General features: G+C 40.9%; 1 protein-coding gene across 3 annotated transcripts in view; it reads left to right on the top strand.

The window, feature by feature from the left end:
- ccser1 (coiled-coil serine-rich protein 1) overlaps positions 1–20,590 on the top strand; it is a 117,993-nt gene that overhangs the window by 48,627 nt on the left and 48,776 nt on the right. For all 3 annotated transcript variants that reach the window (XR_005075020.1, XM_037097818.1, XM_037097819.1), the window contains exons 9-10: positions 6,744–6,821; positions 11,615–11,695. Coding sequence is in view for 2 of the 3 variants with exons in the window: in XM_037097818.1 (XP_036953713.1) it covers positions 6,744–6,821; positions 11,615–11,695 (159 nt within the window). In the remaining variant the exon portion in view is untranslated. The remainder of the gene's footprint in view (positions 1–6,743; positions 6,822–11,614; positions 11,696–20,590) is intronic.

The following is a 20,590-nucleotide window of genomic DNA, read 5'->3' as shown; positions in this document are numbered from 1 at the left end:
CAAAGCAAAACTAATAACATCATGAACACACCTTCACACACACATATAACAAAGTAGAAAATGGCGTTTTATATATATATAAAAAAAAAACATACCAAGCACAAAACTTGACTGCTCAGCTCATCTGTCTATCTAACTCTCCATCTTTGTCTTTTTTTAGGCTGTTGTGTTCAAGATAACCTTTTACTCCAAACACTGTTTCTAACTAACAGCCAGGACGTCCAGTGTCTCGCACACACTGTCAAAAACTGAAGCGTGTTAATGTGTGAAAGTGAGGCAGAGGTGATCAAAAGAGTATTTCATATTCTGAATTCCTTATTTCGTGTGAAGTGTCTGTCTGAGTTCTTGAGATAGCATTAAAATCATTAACAGTAAAGTTTGAACGGGCTTTTTACATATTAAATTATTAATTTCAACATCTTAAAATGTGATTCCAGTCTGGGGCTGGTTGCACAAAGACATGCCAGACTGATCTTCTGCATTGCAGGGGGTGTGTGTTCGCTTTTTTTCTTAAAATTAAAATCAAATGCTAAAGAAAACTAAAAAGTGTCAATTAAAGAGACTGCAACAACACCTTAGAAAACTATATGATATATGTATATTATTTCCGCTCCCATGAAACACAGTTTTGAATCTTCACAGTAAAATGTCTAATTATTCCAGAGGACATACATTTGATATAAGTGGAGCTGAGCAGCTTAAAAGACTTGATCAGATGTGCTTTTTAGGTGGATAAAAGTTGTAATTCACTCAGAAGACTCAGGCAATTAATCCCACTTAAAAATACTCAAAGAATTATATCTTAAGTCTGGCTGTTTGTTAGATGTAAGCTGAAGTAAAAGCCTGTCTTTGTACAACCAGCTTCTGGTCTCCTGATACATCATTTTTTATATCATCACCCATGTGTCTGCCAGTTCCCGTCCCTGCAAAATGAAATACAGTAGAAGTACGGTATTTCACTGCATTTAATTATCATTATTTTTTACATCTTTTTGTGCCCATATTTAATGTCTCGGGGATAATTCCTCATATGAGGCAGCTCAGTGGTTCTAGCTATATTTTAAGTCACCGAGGCAGGTGACATCTCTCTTCTGTTTCAAACGGCGTAAATTTTACAGAAGTGGTTTGACAGGTTACCTAACTGTTTCTGTGCGAGGTGTCAGCTTTACTGCCTTTTAAGGTGCCTTGGACAGATGGAGTAGCTATAAGAACACATGACTGCTATTCAGCAGACACAACACGTCCTTCAGGTCATAAAGGATGCTCACAGTGTCACAGCTTGTCGTGTACAGCTTGTGTCCAGATTCACAGAACTTCCTACTTTCAGAGCTGCTGTCTCATAGCATGCACAGGGGATGTTGGCGATCCGGTCATTAGACCCTTTTGACGGCTGAGTTAATTCAGATTGACAGGTGATAAAGGTCACAGTGTTGTATTGTACATTCTTGAAGGCATGATACCGGATCTCTAGGTGCAAATGACACATTTTTCATCACCTCCTCCATCTCTCTCTGTCTTTTTTTTTTTTTTATTAACACTCAAGGAGCTTTTCTCGCCCCCCTCTGTCTGTCAGTGTGCATAAATAGTATGCAATTAAAGTAATAATTATAGTCCATCAGGCAGATACAGTTGATAAACACAGACAGCAAGCAGACAGGAGTAAAGACAGATCTAGGCATGAACAAATACTTCATCCCAAAGGTAGGGAACTTAATGCTGGATCAGTGTGAGCAGGTTTGTGCATTTGTCTTTGAGATGCCTTTGTTTTCACACGTAACTATGAATATAAAGGGTTCAGTAAAGTGTTTGTTCAAGCAGCAAGTTGAGACAGTGTAGAACCACCTCAAGACCCTACCTGTTGGATTCAGACTAGTATCACTTTTATTCAGCATTCGATTGGCTTGAACAGCTTACATTTTGTTGCAAAGATTAGAAATTGGATTGGATTGTAAAATGCTAAGGATTTGTTACTTCTTGCTTGGTTTTGTGTTGTAAGTTGTACCTCTTCCATTTCTCTTTTACATAGCCTTTCGTCACAATAGTTTCCCTCACCGCTGCACTGAAAATAAGAAATTTCCCCCCCAAAAATCCCTCATTTGTATGCTGACATTTTTCAAACATGTCAAAAATGGTTAGAACCATCCAAAACAATTTGCAATTTGGATGCAAGGAACAATTTGTAGGAATTAGGCTAATACATGAAAACGTATGTTTGTAACGCGCGTGAAGACAGGCTTAGAAATGGTTATTTCTCCCTGTTCATTCCATTTAATAGCTCTGCATGGTCAGCGCCTACAGTACATGTGTGATTTGCTGGTCTATATACCACTAATTGAATGAGTTTTCTCCTGGAGCTTTTAACCAGAATTCCTGGCTCTTACTAAGGCGACAGTAAAACTAAAGGTGATAGAGCATTTAAAAAACAGCTGCCCACAACATTGGAACTGCCTTGATTTTGGCCCACGACCTTTAAATAGCAGCTCAAAGCTCAAATGATGAACACCACCAAGCATCTTTTTTGTGTTGTTGTCCTGTTAGAAGGGATGTATTTGAGCAGGGGTTGTCATGGCCAAATTTGCTGGTACTGTGGCCTAAAATGACACTCCAGGAATGTTTGGTCATGCTGATTATACCATTTTACACCCCTTCTAGCAAAATTATGGATTGATATTGGGTAGATTGGCCTGAAGATTTAATTGTGTTGTCGTACCTCACACCCCTTTCCACAGTTTCAAGAAATGGGCAATTTGACAAACAAATGAAAGTGAGATGGTGCTGAAATAATAGCCACAACCACCCTCACATTTTCTCAAAACTGCATTTCTCAAAAAAGAAGTTAACAAATTGAATAATTTCTTCTAACAAGGGGAATGTAATTCATCTTCATACCCTCTTCAACTCGCCGCTGATTGCAAGCATAGAGTGGCCTCAACCTCACATAAAGTGGATGCACTCCAATGATTTTGATCAGATTTATCCACTCTGAGGCAATTCCAATCACATTAGAAATAAATTCGCATGGCCCACTTTTCTTCCACAGCCTTTTTCCGTTCAATCCAGCCTTGAAGAATTGGTTGGAAAGGCACCTGATGGGTGACTTAATGCACATTGTGGTGCCTTTTACTTTTCAGCAATACAGTTTCTCATTCAAGTTTCTGGCTAGTGAATGCTTTCATCTTTTTCAGGGATTTTTTGGCAGGATTGTACATTCTGGGGGAATTTGAGCCGAGCGACAACACAGTTCTCTCACAGTTTAGATACCAATCGCCTTTGCTGTCTCGCTGTTGAAATTCTTAAGCTCTCGCCTGACCCGTAAACAAACAACACAAGTCAATATAGACATGGATTTAGTCATAAGCCTCTTCTGATCATTATAAACACAACTACTGACACACACACACACACACACACACACACACACACACACACACACACACACACACTGATGCAGTCACACTGTGGTTGTAGCTGGACGGCTCATTTAGAACAGCTTTCAGTCTTATTCAGGTGAGATTAATTTTAGAGGCTAATATTGTAATTGTCACAGCATGTTAGTGGTTTTTCAGACCCATCCAAATCTCATGTTAGTATGTATTGTACGTTCTATGTGTGTGTATGTGTGTTTTCTGAAAAAAACAAAACAAAAAAACAAGACAGAAATAGCGGTATCTCCCCTGTAAGGCCAGCCAGGTAAACAGAGTCCACTCTCTTTCAATACCGCTGGGTTTTGTTTGTGATCATTGTTTTCCGTTCTCCCAGTGGGAAACGTATTTTTTTTTTTTTTTATTGCTTGTATCACCGCAGAAGCTCTTAACAAAGCTTTTAGCTTCATCCACCTTGACCATTATCTTCTACCCATGTTATAGCCCCCGGACATCAATTACACCTATTAAATGAGGAAGCCAGAAGACAATACCCATCAAAACGTTTTGAGACACTTTCAGATTTTGAGTATATTGGCCTCTATAAATCCTCAAAATTGTGAAACATGGCCAAGAGCTCTTTAGCTGTCAAGTTAGGATGGAAAGTGTGTATTGGTATAATTGGGAGGAGACCCGACTTTTCCAGGAACACTTCAAGCCACAGAAACGTTCCCTCCACACCTTTCCATTGTCAAGCAGGGATTTACAGGTTATCTGCAGGTCTTGAAAAGGCGTTATTTGTATAGCAGCTTCCCACAATAAGGGAATAATAGTATACTTTGGCTAGTATGATCATGGAACCTTGAATGAACTCTGCATAAATTGCCTTTGTTTATTACATTTGAAATTTTGAAAAACTCGGTATTGAGAGTATAAACATTTCAGCTTGGCCTTTAAGAAGAGGTAGAAATACTTTTACATTCCGACATGGTTGGCCGCCATGTTGTATGAACTTTTTTTTTTTTTTTTTTAACCTTTAACAATGAAGACTGGCGATTTTTAAGCAGGTTTGTATCACTACAGTATTTTCTTAGTATACCCAAATGAACATCCTGAACTGCAACGGCTGCCGTATTGTTTCTATAAAAAAAACTCGGAAAAAGTCAAGTCAAACTGCATTGCTGATCAAATATAAACCATGATCCTGGTCATTGTCCATTTCCTGCCTAATATATGTACAACAAAATATTTTTGTGTAGTGTTTAGCCCTAATATTATATTGTTTGTTACCAGCTGGGCTCCTCCTACTGTGTCCTTTTTCAAAACAGACGAGCATGTCCCAACTTGCCATTCATCACCCATCAGCAGTTGTGTTTTATTTCGTTCTGGTGCGGCGCAGTACATTCCGGTTGTTCCATATTTGCGTCTTCCCAGTTGTACGCAAGTGCCATCTTTCCAAAGCTGAAATGCCTCTTTCACCATCAAGTCATATTCGCAATGAACCTTTTTGAAACGTAACCTGGATGACCGAAGCAAGCACTGCTTGCTGATTTACTGTTAACAGATTGTCTCTATGTTTAAAGATGATGTCCTTTGTACTTTTCTATTCAGTCAAGTCTCAAAAAGCACAAAGTCTTTGAGTACCCTTAACTGTGAACTTCATCGACCTCCCTCATCATCCAGCAAGTGCCTCTGTCATGCAGCTGAAACTCACTATTTTTACGTGTCTTTAATTAGTTTTTTGGTACCTCTAGCTATTTACTGACTCCAAAACAACCGTGATGTAACACATTTGTGTACCAGTTATATTTGTACTTTTCTTAATATTGATGTCAGGCTTGCTGTCTGAGTTTGAGTCAGAGAGGTCATTTAGAGGACGGTGTTTTGGCTATATGGTTCCCTGTGGTCTCCCTCTGACTCCATGTCTGTCCTTTAGCTAGATGGCTCCCCACAGTCTCAGACCATCACGCTCTGCCTCAGGCCCTCTCTGTCCTCTCCTTCTCTCTATCACTGTCCCCCTTTCGTCATACCACCAACTCCATCCCCCTCATTTTCCTCCTGTTATCTTGCCCCTCTTTTTCTCTCCTGCCTTTTATGTCCTTGAGAGGTAATGACCGTCTGTCTGTTTGCCATTTCGTTCCCTCCATCTTATCGCTCGCTCTCACTCTCTCTCTCTCTCGCTTCCTTATTCCTCCCTCATTTCTTTCTTTCTTTTACTCCCCTTCTAATCGCGTCGCTCTCTGTCCACATTTAATCTACCTGTCCGTTTTTAGAATTAAGTTAATTATTGTAATGAAAACTGCTGTGTCTGGATGCTCAGCTAGATTTCTGATTTTTCGACCTCCATGTGAACTGGTGTGTAGCCTTAGATTCTCCGGCAGCCTTCCTAAAAGGTGCCTTTAGAAAATGTGAAAATCGACTTGGCAGACTAACATTTTTGCAGCACATTCAAGCACATTTGCATAAAATCAGTTTCAAATGTTGTATGCACGCACCATCAGTTTATATCTGTCTGAAATGCCCTATTTTGAGATTTGTTGTGGACTCAGGGGAAAATGAAAACAAAAACAGTGCAAACTATGTTTTATAAGGGAGTGATCTCACCATTACCTCGTAAGAGTCTTTTTACTAGCTATCTGCAGTATATTTAATATGTATTTATCTCTTTTCAGCCATGCTTGAGTTATGAATCCAAACAATATGGTCATCTCAGGAACTTTTAACACAAGTCATGTCAAATTGTGGAGTGGATAGATGAGATGAACAACCCCAATAACAATCTCAGCAAAATTATAGCTATAAACATAAGTATTTTATGAACATCTCAAGCACATTGTATTTTAAGATATCTCTATGTGCATGTTTTTTGCTGTGAAATTTTTGTTTTAATGGCTGCCATTACAATAAAGTTATTTTTATTAGTATTATTATTCTCCTCACTCACTGTCTTCTGTCTCTGGTGCTCCACTCCATCTTCCCCACAGTAATGTCGCCCGACAATGCAAGGTCATGTTAAAGTGCTGTGTGCTCTGGGGCTCCGCCACAGGACGCTCCAAGTTTATCACAGAGACGTAGAGCGAGGAGGCGATCACAGTCCTGCATGCACCGCGTGACAACTTTATTACACTGGCACACATACACACTCACCAGACCAACAATAAGGCTCATAAATGCACATAAAACACTTGCAAACACACGTAAACGTTTATGGGTACAGCCAGAGAATGACACACACATGCACACAAATGCCTTTGAATGTTGTCATCCTCTTAGTCTCTATGTATTGCTTTTGCGGGAATATGGTCTCCCTTTGGATAAATCACTGCTGTCCACACTGTCCTGGACAATGTGTAACATGGTGTCTTGTTGCTTGCTGTGCAGGATCCCGGCAGGGAGGAGGCCTTGCTGCAACAACTGAGAGAGAAAGATGAAGTTATTCTCAGACTCCAGAGTGAACTGGTAAGATCCACTAACCATCAAATATGCAGTGCATAACAACTTCACCATGTTTACCATTTTTGCAAAGTCATTTTGATTCTTCTTAAACCATCACTTTTTTCAGGGACAGTGTTTTTGACATTCAAAATGACTTTAAGTCATTAGACGGTAATCACTGTGTTGAGAGAACAAGTTAGCCAGACAGATTAGAATTATTATGGCTGGTTGGGATAAGAAAATAAGACTGGAGTGCCCTGTTTTGACCTCTTGACATAAAAAATGGTTCGGTTTGGTATCACCAGCCAGACGATTGAAGACTCTAATGAAGATCATTAAGTGGTTTGAATACAGAATGTGCAGTGATGAAGTACGAGCTCATCGAGTAATATAAAATGTTTCTCTCACTGCTTCAAAGTCTTTGTAACTAAAAAGAGAAGCACTTCATACTCTCCAACATGGAGAAATGGGAAGTTTTCTCATCTAATTTTATCTCTGTCACAGTTTCTTTCTTTTTTTCTTTTTTTTTGGTCTCTGTTTTTCTAAACTTTGAAATTAATAATTAAAACAGCTTGAATGTTTTTAAATTATTTGTTTTATGCTTATAAATTAAAGACTAATAGCCTTTGAAGCACAGTTTTTTTTTTCCATTTCCTTTAAAGCATCAAACAATCTCTCCATAATGGAAAGGTTAAAAAAGAATTCAAAGAAAAGGAAAGTTTTACTTTTGTTAATGAATTAGTAAAACCGTTCCCCCCCTTACGACGTTCTGCTGTGTGGGCCTACATGCAGCAGAGGGCGGACTGACAGGAAAAGACTGACCGCAGAAAGAGAGAGTAAATGAATGTGAGAATGGCTTTATAGTTGGCTCCAAGTCACACTGTCAATATCGCATGGCATGGCACCAAAAAGCCCATCTTTTCTGTCTTTGTTAATGTAAACTGCTTGTTCCCGCCAGCTTAATGTAATAGCAGAATTATTGGGACCCCAGTGCAGCCAAGAGAGAAGTATAATGTTTTCACAAATTTGTCCCCGTAGACAAGGATAGGAAGCACTGAGTCATCTCCGTGATTGGTTGTTTGGAATGATCAAATTATACTCACAAAATATAGGGATTTATATGCAAAAGGAAATGTTGTTGTTGTTTTTTTTTTCATTCCCTTTTGGAAGTTGGATTGAGGCTCATCCCGCAAAAACGCTCCATACGGCAACATTTGTCAGCATTTGTCATCTACAAGTCTGTAATTTGTCACCTGCTCTATCAAAGCGATGTAATGCAGACATTATGCCAGGCGTTAGCAGGATAATGTGCCAGTGTTATGCCGCTGTTGTGCAAGATGCCAGTCCAACCCACTGACTTGAGTCTCATTTGGCATCTGTTTGTTTGATCACTTTCTGGCACACGCATCTCATTTTTCTCGCTCTTCGTCTTTCGTCTCTTCCTTCCTCTGACTGTGATAACTCTCTCTCCTTCCCTGTGAGAGTCACCTGTCCTCCTCCCTCCTCCTATAATTTCAGCATGCATGCTCGTGTCGTCTCTGAATACAGGTGTGTCTGGAGTTACTCTTTTCTCTTGATACCCACTCTGGAATGGAGCTGCATTATGCCTGTTGACACTGTTTAACAGTTCATCTCACAGTAATTTCTCTCTTCTCTCAAGTTTACAGGCAACATAACATACTGCTCCCTGGCACACTGAAACACCTTTTTTAATCGCGGTGAATTATTTCTTGTAGTTAGTGCTGCCGTTAATAAATACAAGCAGCAGCTGGTAATAATCTCTAATGAGTTTAACATTCAGTTATCATTATTTTCACAAGGAAATGGAATTCATTAAATGAAACACTTTAGAAATGAACCACTCTAAATTTTTAAGTCATTGAGGAAATTTGATCGTTTACAATAAAAAGATTATAGTGTTTCACCTGGGTACTCTTCAGTGGCTCGTGTTGGATGTTATAATTTTAGCTGTGATAAAAAATGTAAGATTACCAAGATAATATACTAGCATTATCAGGAAGGTTATTAACCAGAATACATTTCACCTAAATGTGTCTGGAACTGTGATCTCTCTCTTAATCGCTCTGTGATGGGAAACAGGAGAGTAAATACACGCCTGAATGAATGAGATCAGTATAAATAGAAATCTGCACCCAGTGGCCGCTTTAGTAGGCACATCTGTAAAATCTAATGCAATCTAGTGACTTCCCCCCCAACAGACATGTGGGAGGAGATTATTTAAAACATATATCTAGATATACTATGATCTATGATCTATTCCACCTGTTGAGGAAAGTCATCCAAGAGGTTTGCTGCGAGTTTAAAAAGTCTGCCGGCACACTGGTGAGCTTGACCGACACAAAGCAGGTCTGTGTCCGTGAGCTGGTCCCCGAGCAAATGAATTGAAAGCATTTTACACAGTAAAGCAGTGATCAGACTACAGGTACTAAACAAAGGAAGGCAGTGATCAGTCGGAATTCAATTACAAAGGGATAGAAGCATCTGCTTGTTCAGTGGTAATTGTGTGTAATTTCTTGGATGGAAGGGACAGTTTGGATGCATCTGCAAACTTCAGTGCCAATGTTTAACACAAGACAAACATGGCAGTAATATTTACTGTGCAAACAGAAATCACAGCAGATGTTACTTGATACTGTTTTGATACATTTTTACCCAACATTTGAATTTGAAGCAGCCGACTTCATGGATCAGGCTGGCAGTGTTCTGCAGTGTGCATTTCCTTCTGTCAATAAGTCAGTGAGAAGACCCACACCAAGAACGCATCAGTCCTTCTCTCAGTACTATCCACACTCTGCAGTGTACCTGAGGCTCTCAGCCTGATGCTGCTCATTCCTACTGAGAGGTCACACATGTGTAGTGTGTTTTTTTTTTTTAGTCAACATGAGTGAATTGTTCAGGACGACTTCCATGTGCAGATTTGTTGCTGTAGTGAGTATTTCTAGCTGCAGGATGTGGAATTTAATCCAAACCAACTACAGTGCTTATGTTCATGGTAATGGGGGAACATGTCAGCCAGCGCAACAGTGTGGCTCATTAATGTGTTTTTAATGGTCTTTGGACAACAATAGAAGTCTATGACTCAGATGAATGAGCTGCACTATATCAGGCTACACAAATGTAACTTTTAAGCAGCAAAATCAAATCAGTGTTGATTTTGGTCTTTCATTGGATTTGATGAAAAAAAAAAAAAAGTGAGAAGACCATATGAAATCTCCAAGTCAGGATGACGTTTTTAAAATTCCCAGTTACTCTCTCTCTTTGTTTCTTATCTTTTATTTTCCCTCATGACCTCATTCTCTCTCTACCCATGTGGTGAAATGCTAATGCTTCCATTTTTCTTCCCACGTCATACATGGATTTAACAATCAGTCATCAGGGCATTGTCTGTTCATCTCACTTCTCTCGCTGTGATTTACAGACATACACAGCTTGTTTTTATGAGCAGAAGTCTGCGTGTATCTCTTCGTGCGTATTGATAAATTGTCGACGACGAGCCTGCGTCCTTGCCGCGGCCGCAGCCTTACTTTATTTTTAACCGCACCATGTGCCCTTGGAACAAAGGTCACTCTGCCACTGCTTCAAATTTATAATGTTGTGCAGTTTAGGGGCCATGTTGTGCTTCTGAGCACTTGTGAGGGATAAGATGTGTCTATGTGGGAGAGTCTAAAAGGGACACCATGCCCGCAGCGGCTAAGTTAAAGTGCAGGAAAGGGCAGCTCGTAGCCAGAGCTCCTCTCGCTCTGCCTCCGTCTGTAAATCTGCCAGTGAGAACCTATTAATTATCTCCTAGAAGGACCTGCTAGCTGGCTGGCCATCACTAGCTGTCACTTTTTATGAGTTTTCTCCTCTCTCTGCTGGTGCATTTTGTTGAAGGACCGGGCTCCAACTGCAACATTTAGCTGCGGAAAAGCCTCCCTTGCGTTTCATGTAGGCACAGGCATGACTAATGAAAACAGATTTTTAACTCAATCTGTCAGCTTGTTCCTGCTGGATGTAAGCAGGACAGTTTATATTTGGGTTCAGAGCTATGTCAGCAATTAACTTTCTCTCAATCTCCCTACCGTTAACCCATCCCTACACCGCGTCTTAATTTGGTTGATTAACTTTAATCAAGGTTAATGAATTTTCTCAATATTTCATAGCCACTGCAACTTTTAAACCCGGTCTGTTCCCCTACCCATGAGCAGTGTGGGGCGAACATGTCAGAATGATTAGTGGCATCGTCATAAAACGCTCCCGGTGGAAATAGTGCTGGGTTCTTCTCAGGAATCGCAACCTGCCTTTTCGAAATAATCATGTAGCGGTAACACAGGAGTCGGCAGGTTCCCGGTCAAGGTAAAAGTGCTGTGTTTTGAAGGACGGGGCCAACGCTTTTCTCTCTACACCTCCGACTGTAAATCTGCCAGAGGAAACCTATTAATTATCTCCTAGAAGGACCTTTCTCGCATGCTGGCCAGCACTAGCTGTCACTTTTTATGAATTCTTCTCTGCTGGTGCACTTTGAGGAGGGTCCCTGTTCTGAAATCTGGCTGTAGAAAAAGTTCTCCTGCAATCCAGCCCAGTTTTATGACCTCTTGGATTTCCAGGAGAAGCAGCCGAGTGAGAGAGAGGGATCTTTCTTTTGATAGCTAGCAGAGAATGTTAGCCAACTATACTGAGTGTTGTGAGCGGAGGCAAGGTGCACGTCTGCCGGGAGAGCATTTAGCTGTTCTGATTTATTTGTATTTGATGTTCTTTCTTTATGAATGTTTTTTGGACATAGTTGATGGGTGTGTGTGTGTTTGTTCTGTATACAGGAGAGTGCCAAAGCTGCCCTGAAGATGAAAGACTGCCAAATGACTGACCGCACAACACAGACAGAACACATGGGGACAGAGGTGAGATACACAGACCACACACTCTGTCTCTCTCTCTCTCTCTCTCTCTCTCTCTCTCTGTCTATCTCTCTCACTCTTTCTGTCAGACACAAACAACTCATTGTGCATTTCTAGCACTGAAAATGTGCGTTATGTAAGAATGCCTGCATCTCCCGGATTACGTATCACTAAAAGAAGCTCATTTCTAACAAAAGTCTTGATTACAAGCCCCTTCTTCTCTATCCTTTTACTCTGTTGTCTTATCTGTGTCAATGCATTTTATGCTGAGCCAAAGCCGCCATCCCTCCAACCCTTTCTTTTCTTCCCCACCTATTTAAGAGCATCTTTTTCACGTTGAGCTAAAGCTCTAATCCATCTTCCTCTTTCTAAAGATGCTGTGCTGCAGTGACATTCATATTATAGTCCACTACCTGCTCCTCCCCCAATTCCCACAATGCGGAGGGAGAGGGTGCTGTGCTGCATCCTACCTGCCTTTCTTCCTGCCTGCCTGCCTGCCTAACGCCCTCAGTTGACATGGCCTCTTTGGCTTCACTAGGGGCTGACAGTATGGGAACGCAGCAGACTTAATGGATGACTGTCTAAAAATGGCTGCCTGTAAGGGAAACAGGAGCAGAGTTTGGGGTCTGTTTCTTTCTTTTTTCCATCTTTCTGTCTTTTAAAACACTTTTTCATCTCCTCTTCTCCTCAGAAAGTTCTTTCATACCTTTAATCCCGCTGCGTATAAAGTTGGCAAGAAACACTGTTAAAGGGAAAAAGGCTATTTTATTGGATGAGCAAGTGGATGAACAGTACCCACACCCAGTGCCCACATACTGACTTACACGCTCAACAGATAGTGATTGACTTCACCCATCCAATGTCAAGTGTGAAGGGAATGCATTATTCGCACAGAACAGAAATAAAACTTTTCTTCTGGTGATTGTCAAGTACGTGTTGCTGAACACAAGATAACTTTTTTACAACCGTGAACTTAACTTAAGCTGCAGGCTACATTTACCTCAAAATAGAGCTGCACGACACGATAAAACAATATGATGATTATTTTGACGAATATTGTGATTGGGATATGTTTTACAAATGGTTGTAATGGTCATTTTTGCAATACAATTTTCATTTTTGGCGAACAAATGATTAAAATCCTGATGATGATGTGACATTCATTGGGGCCTGTTTTCTTACATCTGGTGAAACAAGGTTTGTTGGCCAGGGCGTCTCTGCAGCGCTTCATTATAATGACGCTTTTTGTCACATTTATTATCAAAAAATTACAGCTTATGCGATTTGGAAATTGCACTTGGCCATACTCGATTAATTGTGTGGCCCTGCTTTATATTATTTTACTTCAGAGATTCAGACAATGGATGCTTATTAAGAGGATTCTGATTTCATATTTTGCACATTCAACGCCTGCATGAGCCGCAGTATTTCTCTAGCTGCACTGGTTCTGTAAAATTGTAGTCCATTCATCAGTTGTAAATTGTTTTTGTGTTGTAATGATAATGATAGTTTTGCAATAGAGTAGAGAAAACTATGGATGGTCGTATCCTATATACAACTATAACATAAGCTAACACAGTTAAATGAACAGTTATGATTGGGCTCTATTGCATTATGTTGTCCATTGCGGCCACAGTGCAGATCTATTGCCAGTAAAAGTGTAAAGTTTTAGGTGTTTCATTTGCCACACGGGCTCGGAAAACAAGGAGCTAAACGATGGTCCTGTGTATCATCTCTGACTCTGAACCTCTGAAGAGGCTTTTATTGTCTCCTGATTTTTCATGACGCTAAGTGAAGTAGCTTTGCCTCCAAAACCTGTCGTGATGTTTTTATTCTGTAATCATAGAGCCTGCGTAGAATATCGAACTAGAGCAGACCAGTTTGATGTGTGGACTTTGTTTGGTTTACTTGGCGGCATCCAGGTGGCGGCAGAACAAGATCTGATTAAGGTGTTCACGGTGGATCTGCTGTGTGTATCTTTGCTTTAACAATGTGGGCCACTCAAATTAGAGACTACAGATGGAACACATACTGTACCTGCTGTCCTCAGATGGCAATAAAGAGAATCAATCAAGTAAATGGATGGGACTTTACAGTATAGATGCAAGCTGTTGTGGGTAAAAGTTGCTGGGAAGAAGCAGCATTTATCATTTGTCTCGCTGGATTTATTAGAAAACAGAAATGAAACAATGTCAAGTCTTTTTATGTAGTGTATTATAGAGGTTATGTTGGCTGTTGTTTGAAGAATTCACACAAAATTGAAATAGATGATGAAAATGGACATATTGTAATCGAAGTTTTTGTAAAAGTCTGTGTCTTCCAACCAAAATCTTAAAAATAGCACAGATCTATGGGCACTTTTTGCACAGCACGCTCTTGACCAGGCCCACGCAGACGGACTGTAGACGGCCAAAAAAAGCTGTGAATTATGACATTAAAAATTTCAATGCGGTGCTGGATTGCTCGTGACAACCCCCTCTACTTTGATGTCTGTGGTGCGCCTGCCCAGAATCCTATCATTTTACCATAACCGTTATCAGTCTTTGTTTTTTACTTGTACTACATTTAAAGTGTCCTTCTTCCTGATGCTTTATCACACAGGCTCACACATCAACACACACTCACAGCCTTAGAGACTATGTCTGCACTGTGCCCCGTTTGCAGTCACTGACTAATGCCTTTCTTGTAATGAAGCCTGAAATGGCCTCACATAATTGTATGTCTGCCCCGGACACTGACGCAAGCAAAGGTGTGCGGTTTGAGTGTGCAGTATGTGCTTGTGTGTGAAATCTGTATGCATGCCCATGTGTGTTTGTGTGTTCGACTGTGTGTGTGTGTTTGTCTTGTGAAGCGGCCATTAGTCCTGGTCTCTGACAGCAAAGTCAATAAAACGGCTGTTGAAAGTGTCAAAGTAACCACAGTCAAATAGGTTGCATTTATGCCTAAGACATTATATTTCACCCAGCACTGCGGTTATTTGCATGTTGTCATGTCTCACATGGTATAATTCACACATTAGTACTGTGATGCCACTAACAGAGCATGATTTGTTTGCTTGGTCACTTGTTTGTCCAGACGTCCTCTGGACAAAAAACACAGCGGCAGAAAACAGACTGTGTACAGAGAAGTTACAGATTTTTTAAATGTTTTCTTTTCACGTTCTGATTGATCAATTAATTCAATTAAAACCGACATCACATTGATTTGCGTCATCGGGAGTGAGAGGGATGCTCTGTCTTTGCTCCGACAGAACAGTATATGTGAGGAGAGTTTCTAATCTTTGAAGATTCACTCAATTATATCACCTCTCGGAGTGCTTTGATTAATTGGCGGATAATCATTTGAATTCAAGTGTCTCACTCACTCTGCAGGTGGAAAACAGCACGACATTAGCAAACCTGTCTTACAGCATTTGTGCATCAATAATAGAGGAATCTAATACTGAAATATGCTCATCGTGCTCTGTGTTGGAGGTATATTAAAGAAATTGCAGTGCTTCTAAACTCCCTTTACCACATAGCGTCTGGCCAGTACCACAATAACTTTATCTTCCTAATACACTGTCCAACTTTAGGAAGTCTGGCCAGTGCTCCACAGCATGGTATTGCTATCATTATAAAACCAGTACCTAGCTATAGAGGCCTCCATATGCTCAGGCCCCTTGAGTAGATGGGCTCTTAATTAGAGGAGCAGCTGGCTGCCCGCTAGCAAGCTAGGCTAGCAGCACAGGTGACTTAACTCAGCAGTAGCTACAGCATGTGTGGCCTGATTTTAGCCCCCCCCCTCCCCTCCTGTGTGTGCATGACTGTGTGCATGAGAGCGAGTGTGTGTTGGTGAGTCTGTGGGAGACGCCACAGCGTAGAGCAGGCCTATATAGGTTAGCTACCCCAGTGCATCGAGGACAGCCGGCTAGCAACAGAAAGTGTGTCTACAAGTGGGGCAGCTATTTCTACTGCTTCCACCACTTGACGAGGTCGACCATCTCACTCATGCTCTCTCCCTCTACCTCACCCTCCCTCTTTTCTGGAACGTCCTCTTACTTTTCCTCGCTCCGTTGTCTTCCACCTGCTTTCGCTCACTGATCCCTGAAAGTGCAGCAGAAGTTAGCTTTCAGAAGTTCCTCTCCTCCTCAGCCAGGTTTCCAGGGCTTCAGGAGTCCATCAGGGATTCTCCTGCCCTGGTTTCCCCGCCGTCGGACGCTCTGTCCTAGGGACAGTTCCCGGCCCCCACAGAAACAGAAACTTTGAGCCAAACTTTCCTCAAAGTTCCTCTTTTATTTTAATGGGGCTACCTTGTGACCTGCTGAGTTCTAAGAAGGTCCAGGAAAAGGAAAAGTGGTTTGGATTGCTGGAGATCGTGCCTCACTCCTCACTCTCAAGTCACATCACACTCTCAAATGGTTGTTTGCATCAATTTGAGTTTAAATTAAACCTCAGATGCTGTTGTTAGTTTAACAGCTGCAGTTAATAAATGGAAATTGACTGTTCTCAAAGGTAATAATGGACTATTTTGCATTTTTCATGAATTCTGCATAGTTAAACCAATTTAATATGCAATAAAATAACAAAACCTTGGGGCTTCTCAACCTGCCAGATGTCAGTCCAGTTCTTGTGACCTTTTTCCGCTGTAAATGTGGTGAAACATGATTTTAGGAAGGCAGATTGCAGCAGTAAATTAGGGAGGATATGAGGTGAGAAATTGGGACCTCTGCAATGACTAAATTCACAATCAAGCTTTTGTGAATTTGATCTACAACCATATTTAAGAGTTTAAGAGTCCTCAAATGTAAATGAATCATCGATCAGCAGCTGCAATATTTGTTTTTCTTATTATAGTGATTTTGACCCTGTGAAGGCCACTCACTAAAACTGTCTATCAATAAGTGCAGAAGAGGGCCACTACGTATAATATCTTGGGACATCGTAAAAAGTGCAGCTAAGTACGACCCAGATATCTTCCTGAAGCTGATGAGTTAGTGAGAGAGCCAAACACAAATTGAAAAGTGTGAACTGACCCCCATTTTTCAATTCCACACTTAAAGATTTCTCTCCACTCTCTGTCAGTGCGCCAGTGTAGAGATGGCAGGTGGGGCGAAAGACTGACGAGGAAAGAGGAAGACAGAGAGGGAAAAAAAAGAGAGGGGGGTTAGACAGAAAGAGGCGAGAAGCTATTTTATGTCCCGCAGAGACTCTTAAGAGCTGGAGGTATGGTGGCTGTTTGAAAGTTTTTTAGAGGGGATTGAATCGATTGAGATTGCTTTCTTTCAGCGAGCTAATTTCATGGGCATTCTTAAAAGGAACATTTTATGGTGGGAATCAAAAGCTCTTGATGGTTAGCTCACTCTTGTTCCCTTTCTCGCTCTGTCTTTCTCACTCTCGTCTCCGTCGTTTTCTATTCTCCACAGATTTAGGCAACTTTACTTTTTTTTTTTCTCCCTTTTTCTCTCCTGGCTTCATCTGAAAAAGAATGAGAGGGAGCTAAGCGATAGTTGAGGATCGTTTATTGTCTGTTAGTGGGCTATTACATTTGAATGGTGAAACAGAAGTGGATCAGGCAGATTCTTCTGTCTTTGTCTCTCATTCCATGTCTCCTCTCTCCATCTCAGATGGAGTGAGGTACGGAGTGACTCATTTTATGTGCAGAGGAATAATCTCCTTGGGCAAGATAGGTCATAATATGTGAAGAATGACAATCAGAAAGGTCGGGTGTGTGTGTCTTAGCTTATTTGTGTGTGTTTACGAAGGAGTTCATGCCTTGTCACATCTGACAGCTGTCCATATTCCTCAAGAAATCATGATAAAGCTTTAAATATGTATTACTATTAAGGTCAATACATGATGTATAGATATTTTTGCAGCTGTGATACTACTGTGTTGACGGATGGAATAAAAATAGAGCCAATTAGTAAATAATTAGTTGCTGTTATTCTTTGTAAGAATCACAATTAATTTAACTGTTATTTTAAAGTAGAAAAACGCAAACGCAAAAATGTAACTAAAATAATTATAAATAATAAAAGATGCGAAAATGTGTAATTTGCATTCATGTCATATCAACAAATTCTACATTACTTGTCATAGCAGTTCAGGTTACATGCGTATATGAGCTGACTTACATGTCTCTTCAAGATGGTGTTTCAAAATTTGTAAGTGCCAAACCACCGGACGTGTTTGTGCCAATGAAATCAGGTATATTTAACAAAAAGTCACGTCCATTTTCAACCCAAAAGTTGGTATTTTTAACACGACATCGGGACAAGTTCCAGCCTGGGTTTTGTCAAAACATGATCTTTTCCTAACCCTAACCAAGTTGTTTTTGTGCTCAGCCCATAAGCACAGCATTGACATAACATAACATATGATAATTGACCATATACACTTAAAGTTAGCATATAAGAAAACATTATCTTTCCATCAACTTTTGCAACATTTACTCTGGCGATTGGGTTGTTAAGAGAATGCTCATGGCTGTGGCAGACAAATCATTCGATACAATTACAGATGTTTGAAAGCTAAAAACAACTGACAGCTTAAGCCAAGACAGGGCAGCAAACATAGGAGCTGGATAATCAGATATGTCGCTATATGTGTCACCCGACGAATAAAGAATGAGGGTGAGATGGGAATCTCTGAGCAAAGGACATGTTTACTCTGCTGATGCTGCATTCCTGTAGAGGACAATCCTTTAAACTTGTCTCGAAAATAAACAACTTTATTGAGAAAACAAGCACACGGAGGCTATCTCATAGTTTAAAACGGACTGTTAACATTTGTTAAAAGACAGACGCTCATTTTTTATTGGATGAAGCTATCTTTGGATGTTAGGTTATTTTTCTTGCAATCCGTGATCAGGTCATGTCCTCACACGGCCTGGAGACTTCCTCATCCTCTCTTAATCCTCGTGGTCTTTTATCTTGAAATTAAGGTGCATCACAGCCCCTACCTACAAAGTCTTTATTTGTTAATCACCACGAGTAATGCCTCCGAAACTTTCAACAAAGGTGTGTTAAACATGAAGTTGTAGCTGTGGTAACTGGACTTTTCTTCTGGATTTAAGGTGGATCAAGTGTATTATGCAAATAAAAGAGTAGATAATCTGAGTTTAGCCCTGATACACCTCCATCAGTGCTCCCCAGCCGCTGAGGAAACAGTAATATCACTTGCTAACACCTTTCAGCTGTGTGAGAAATGATCGTCCCAACACTTGCACAAACGAAAGGAGAACAATCATTGATTCTTTTTTTTCTGCGCCTTTGTTCTGGGGATGTTTTTGTCCGGTGTTATTGATCCGCAGGGTCAGTGGAAAGAGAAGACTTTGGTCTAGTTTGTTTCTACTCGTGTCCGCCTATTATTTGCTGTGTACGGTAGAGACACAGATCATGTTCAGCTGACCCCCTGTTGAGAAAGCACTACTAATGAGCGGCGGTGGTTGGTGTCTGCGTATTGGGCTCGGGCTGGGAAACCCTTAATCAACATGCATGATGACACAGATCATATGAGCCCGCGTCATCAGTGCTCTCCATGTCCGTGCCCGTTTTAAGCAGACGGATGGAGGGTCCAGTGCTGATTGTGACTATGTAGGTCTCCCATTCCTATTCCTGTAAACTAGATCATTTTGTACAGCCGTACTGAGTAATAGAGCTGCTAAGGATAGAAAGATAGAGAGAAAGAGGAGGAGATAGGGGCTGAGCACGAGAGAGGCAGTTTTCTGCCCTACTTTGAGTTTTTATACATTTTTCTTTTTATGTCTGTCAGTTTTCTTGTCCTTCCTTCTTTCTTCCCTCTCTTCTTTAAATTTTACGATTTCCTTAATCCCTCTTTTCTTCCTCTTTTGTGCCCCGCTATAAAAAAAATTGCCCTTAATTTTCCTTTCTATCTCCCTGCACATATTCATCCATTTTCTTTGCTCTGATCTTTCTTCATCGTCATACTGCTCCTCCTTTCTCTGTCCCTGCCTCTTGCCACCTTTCCCCCCCCGAACTCTACCTTTACCCTCCTTTTCTTGTCATCCTTCTTGCCTTTAGACTCCACGTCCTTCGTTGCAATCATTCACTTTTTCTTCCTTTTCTTATTCTTCTCCGATTTCCTTCTGTCATCTGTCCCTTTCATGTTCCTCGTCCATTCCTTTATATCGTTTCACTCTGCCATCCTACACTCTCCTCTTTATGGTTGGCCTTTCACCTGTATACCCCTCCATTCATATTCCCTCCCTCCATCCCTTTCATCTCCTTTATTACCACTACTCCTTCAACCCGCCGTGCCCCTCCCTGTCACTGCTCATCCTCTGTTGCATTTTCCTTTTAACTCTTGGTAACCATCTCCTCTCCTCTCCTCTCCTCTCCTCTCCTCTCCTCTCCTCTCGTCTCGTCTCGTCTCCTCTTCTCTCCTCTCCTCTCCTCTCCTCTCCTCTCCTCTCCTCTCCTCTCCTCTCCTCTCCTCTCCTCTCCTCTCCTCTTCTCTCCTCGTCCTCCTACTCCCTGTCCTCGCTCAAGGTCAAGAGCTTAGTCTAGGGTTGTAGCTTTTGGCCATATTTTTTACCCGCTTCTTTGTGTGGTGACTGATATGTTCTGCCCATTTTCAGGTTAAATTCAGAGTTGCATGCTCACTTTACTTCATCACATTGTCGGAAATTAATGAACCCAAATGTTTTGATTTTGAGGGGGAGGTATTGTAGTGCAATGACTCACTTCTTCGTCCAGCGAGATAATTCTGTATAATAATTGACAATTGCCCGCCTTGCTGGCCAAACAAGAGAGTTCAATCAAGGTTATGATACTTATTGTTATTGGTTTATTATTTTATGTAAACAAGTCCCGTTTAGACCAGGGATTATTGTTTAAGAGGGAAGGTTTTAAAGGTTATGCGATTGAAATACAAGCACAGCGTGTCTGCATGTGTG

Source organism: Acanthopagrus latus, chromosome 5 (genome assembly GCF_904848185.1).
Source record: "Acanthopagrus latus isolate v.2019 chromosome 5, fAcaLat1.1, whole genome shotgun sequence".
NCBI classification, from domain to species: domain Eukaryota; kingdom Metazoa; phylum Chordata; class Actinopteri; order Spariformes; family Sparidae; genus Acanthopagrus; species Acanthopagrus latus.
The sequence above is the reverse complement of the archived record's forward strand: the minus strand, read 5'-3'. Positions and strand labels throughout refer to the sequence as shown.